This window comes from Bison bison, unplaced genomic scaffold (assembly GCF_000754665.1).
Source record: "Bison bison bison isolate TAMUID 2011002044 unplaced genomic scaffold, Bison_UMD1.0 scf7180017864349, whole genome shotgun sequence".
NCBI lineage: Eukaryota > Metazoa > Chordata > Mammalia > Artiodactyla > Bovidae > Bison > Bison bison.
Window position 1 is genome coordinate 5473244 of NW_011494921.1, and position 3013 is coordinate 5476256.

Below are 3013 nucleotides of genomic sequence, written 5' to 3' on the forward strand. Positions count from 1 at the left end.
AACCGTCTCGTCTGCTGTTAGGAAGGTCGTTATGAAGACTGACTCAGGGAGGCCAAGGTCGTAAAAAAGGAACCATATTTTCTTATCCCTTGGTTACTTCTGTCTAATGTATTTTAATGTGATATGCCTGAAAGCCAAACTAAGGGAGATTCAGAAAGACCCTGTAAGCGGTTTTCCTGCTAACGGAGCAAGTGAGAGGTCTTAAAACAACTCCTCCTTCCCATCTGCGTTTCCTTTCCATCTGGAAATGTGCCCTGTGCCTCCCACGGGGAAGCAGGTCCAGAGCGTTCATTTTCAGTGAGCCATTAGCAAGCTTTAGAAGTTTCCCATCAAATTCCCCAGGCCCCTGGAACCGTTATGAGCCATTCTGATGATGAACCAAAGCTAGAGACACTGTACAGTTTGCAGGGTTTTTTTCCCTTAACAGAGACAGTTGCTGTGTTTGAGGGCTTCGCTGAGATTTGTGGTGTCACTCACACAGACTATTTTCTTCTCCTTCCATGTCTTTCTTCCCACCCCCTCCGTATCCCCCCCTTTCTTGGTGTTCCCGCAGTGCTTTGCTGACCATATTCTGAAAGAGCTGGATCACTTTCCTCCTGAGAAGAGACGCGAGGTGGTCATTCTTTTTTCTGCTCACTCACTGCCAATGTCTGTAAGTAAGAACATTTCGTTGATGACCCAGTGGTAGAGGGGTCAAAAGGTTTAACGTGGGTCCAGTTTCCATTCAGCCTAAGCCCAGTGCAAGGAGGGACTCTAAAATCTCAAACTGAGCTTGGTGCTAATTTAGCTAGACTCATTTCTTGAGACCTGAAAATGAAAGTCGCTCAGTCATGTCTAACTCTTTGCAACCTCATGGGCATGTAGTCCATGGAATTCTCCAGCCCAGAAGACTGGAGTGGGTAACCTTTCCCTTCTCCAGGGGATCTTCCCAACCCAGGGGTCGAACCCAGGTCTCCCACATCGCAGGTGGATTCTTTACCAGCTGAGCCACCAGGGAAGCTCTTGAAACCTAATAACAATTAATTCAGACTATGATATTGTGAGTAGATATTATATTCCTAAGTTCCTTTAAAATGATAAGTTGAAGATCCATTCCTATGTGAGAATTTTATTAAATGGGACAATTAAAGAAGGCTGTTTTCGCCTGCCCTGTTCAAGGAACTTGGATGGTAGGGCTTCCATATTCAGACTGAGCGCTCTCAACCCCATTCTTTTTGTCCTCAAGACTTGACAGAAGTTGTTTGAATTCCAGGAAGTGATTAGTTTTTCATTTGCCAAGGCTCAGGAGCACATTTTGGCCAGTGAATGTAAAGTGTATCCAGTTATGATCTGGTTGCTCCTTGGTTTCTCATATGACACCGGGTGTTTGTTAAAATAGCACCTCTGTGCCATCCTGGTGGGCTGCCATCTATGGGGTCGCACAGTGTCGGACACGACTGAAGCAACTTAGCAGCAGCAGCAGCAGCCATGACTATCGCATTTTTGGAGACAAGAATGATGGAGCTGGTATATGTATGATGTACAGAAATGCCTGGGGTGAGCAGCCCATTTCATCAGCTCGCAGCTAGCACTGTGTCCTGAAAACATCGCTCTCAAAGCTGGAGAGGCGGAGAATTACTGCTGTAGGCATCATTAAGGTTTTAGCTGCAGAGTTAATGAGTTAACCCAGGGTCCTCTCTGGGGCCCCCCTTCTGGCTGGCCTGTGGCGCCACCTGGCGGTCGCCAGGGGCGAGCCCTTCGCAGCCTATGTCTCCCTCTCGCCCGGGGGGCACGATCCGGCAGTAGGCAGCTCTAGAGAGAAGCAAGCTGCTCTTCGGAAGCCTGCCTGCCCTCCTTTCCGGTACCGCGCGCAGCTTCTTCACACGTCCGTACTCCTGCTCGGCTCTCATCCTTTTTTTATACCCGCCCGTGTGTAATGAGGCAGCGGCTGAAGGGCCAGAGGGAAGCGGGAGAGGGGGAAACACGTGTTCATATGTGAACAGTTCCAGGTGCTGTTTTCTCTCTGCTTTTCTCTCCCCTCACTTCCCTTTCTCCCCCTCAGGGACTGAACACGCGGCTTCCAGGTTTTTGTTTTGTTTTGTTTTGTTTTTCTGCCCAGGGTCTTGGGTAGAACTGAGGCACACCATGAAGTCAGGAGGGTCAGGATGGGGTCGGGAAGGCAGAGGGATTGTGGAGCTCAAGCTCTGCTGTTCGCCTGCATTTGCTCCTAATGACTTCTCCCCCTTACGTGCTAAGCGCTTCGGGTGTGTTCAACCCTGCGACCCCACGGACTGTAGCCCACCAGGCTCCTCCGTCCATGGGGTTCTCCAGGTAAGAGCACTGGAGTGGATTGCAATTTCCTTCTCCAGGGGATCTTCCCAACCCAGGGATCGAACTCCTGTCTATTATGTCTCCTGCACTGACAGGTGGGTTCTTTACCACTGGCACCACCTGGGAAGCCCCTTTCCCCCTTAATAATGTATATATATATATATATATATATATATATAATGTATGTTGAAGTCATTTTGGACTTACAGAAAAGTTACAGAATAGTACAGAGTTCCCTTAGCGTCTCCTAACGTTGACATCTCACATAACCGGAAGTCTAGCAATGGAAACTGAGAACTGAGTGGAAGTGCAGAGCTGTTACCTGAGGACTTCACTCACTTTTCACCAGCTCCTCCTCAGGGGTTGCTTTCCTCTCCCAGGATCTCCCAGGGCAGTTACTTGTCCCAGCTCCTTAGGCTCCTCCAATCTGGGACAGTTCCTCCTCCTGTCATTTGTCTTTCCTGAACTTGGTATTTTTGAAGCATGATTTTGTAGCAACGCTGGTAGCCCAGATGGTGAAGCATCTGCCTGCAATGTAGGAGACCCGGGTTCGATCCCTGAGTTGGGAAGACCCCCTGGAGAAGGACATGGCAACCCACTCCGGTATTCTTGCCTGGAGAATCCCATGGGCAGAGGAGCCTGGCGGGCTACAGTCCATGGGGTCGAAAAGAGTTGGACATGAGTGAGCAACTAGTGCACACAC

At 49.4% G+C, this 3013-nt stretch overlaps 1 protein-coding gene across 1 annotated transcript in view; it reads left to right on the forward strand.

Moving 5' to 3' along the window:
* Positions 1 to 3013, forward strand: part of FECH (ferrochelatase) — a 38465-nt gene that overhangs the window by 29000 nt on the left and 6452 nt on the right. Inside the window, exon 8 of the mRNA XM_010854766.1 lies at positions 554 to 652. Coding sequence (XP_010853068.1) covers positions 554 to 652 — 99 coding nt within the window. The remainder of the gene's footprint in view (positions 1 to 553; positions 653 to 3013) is intronic.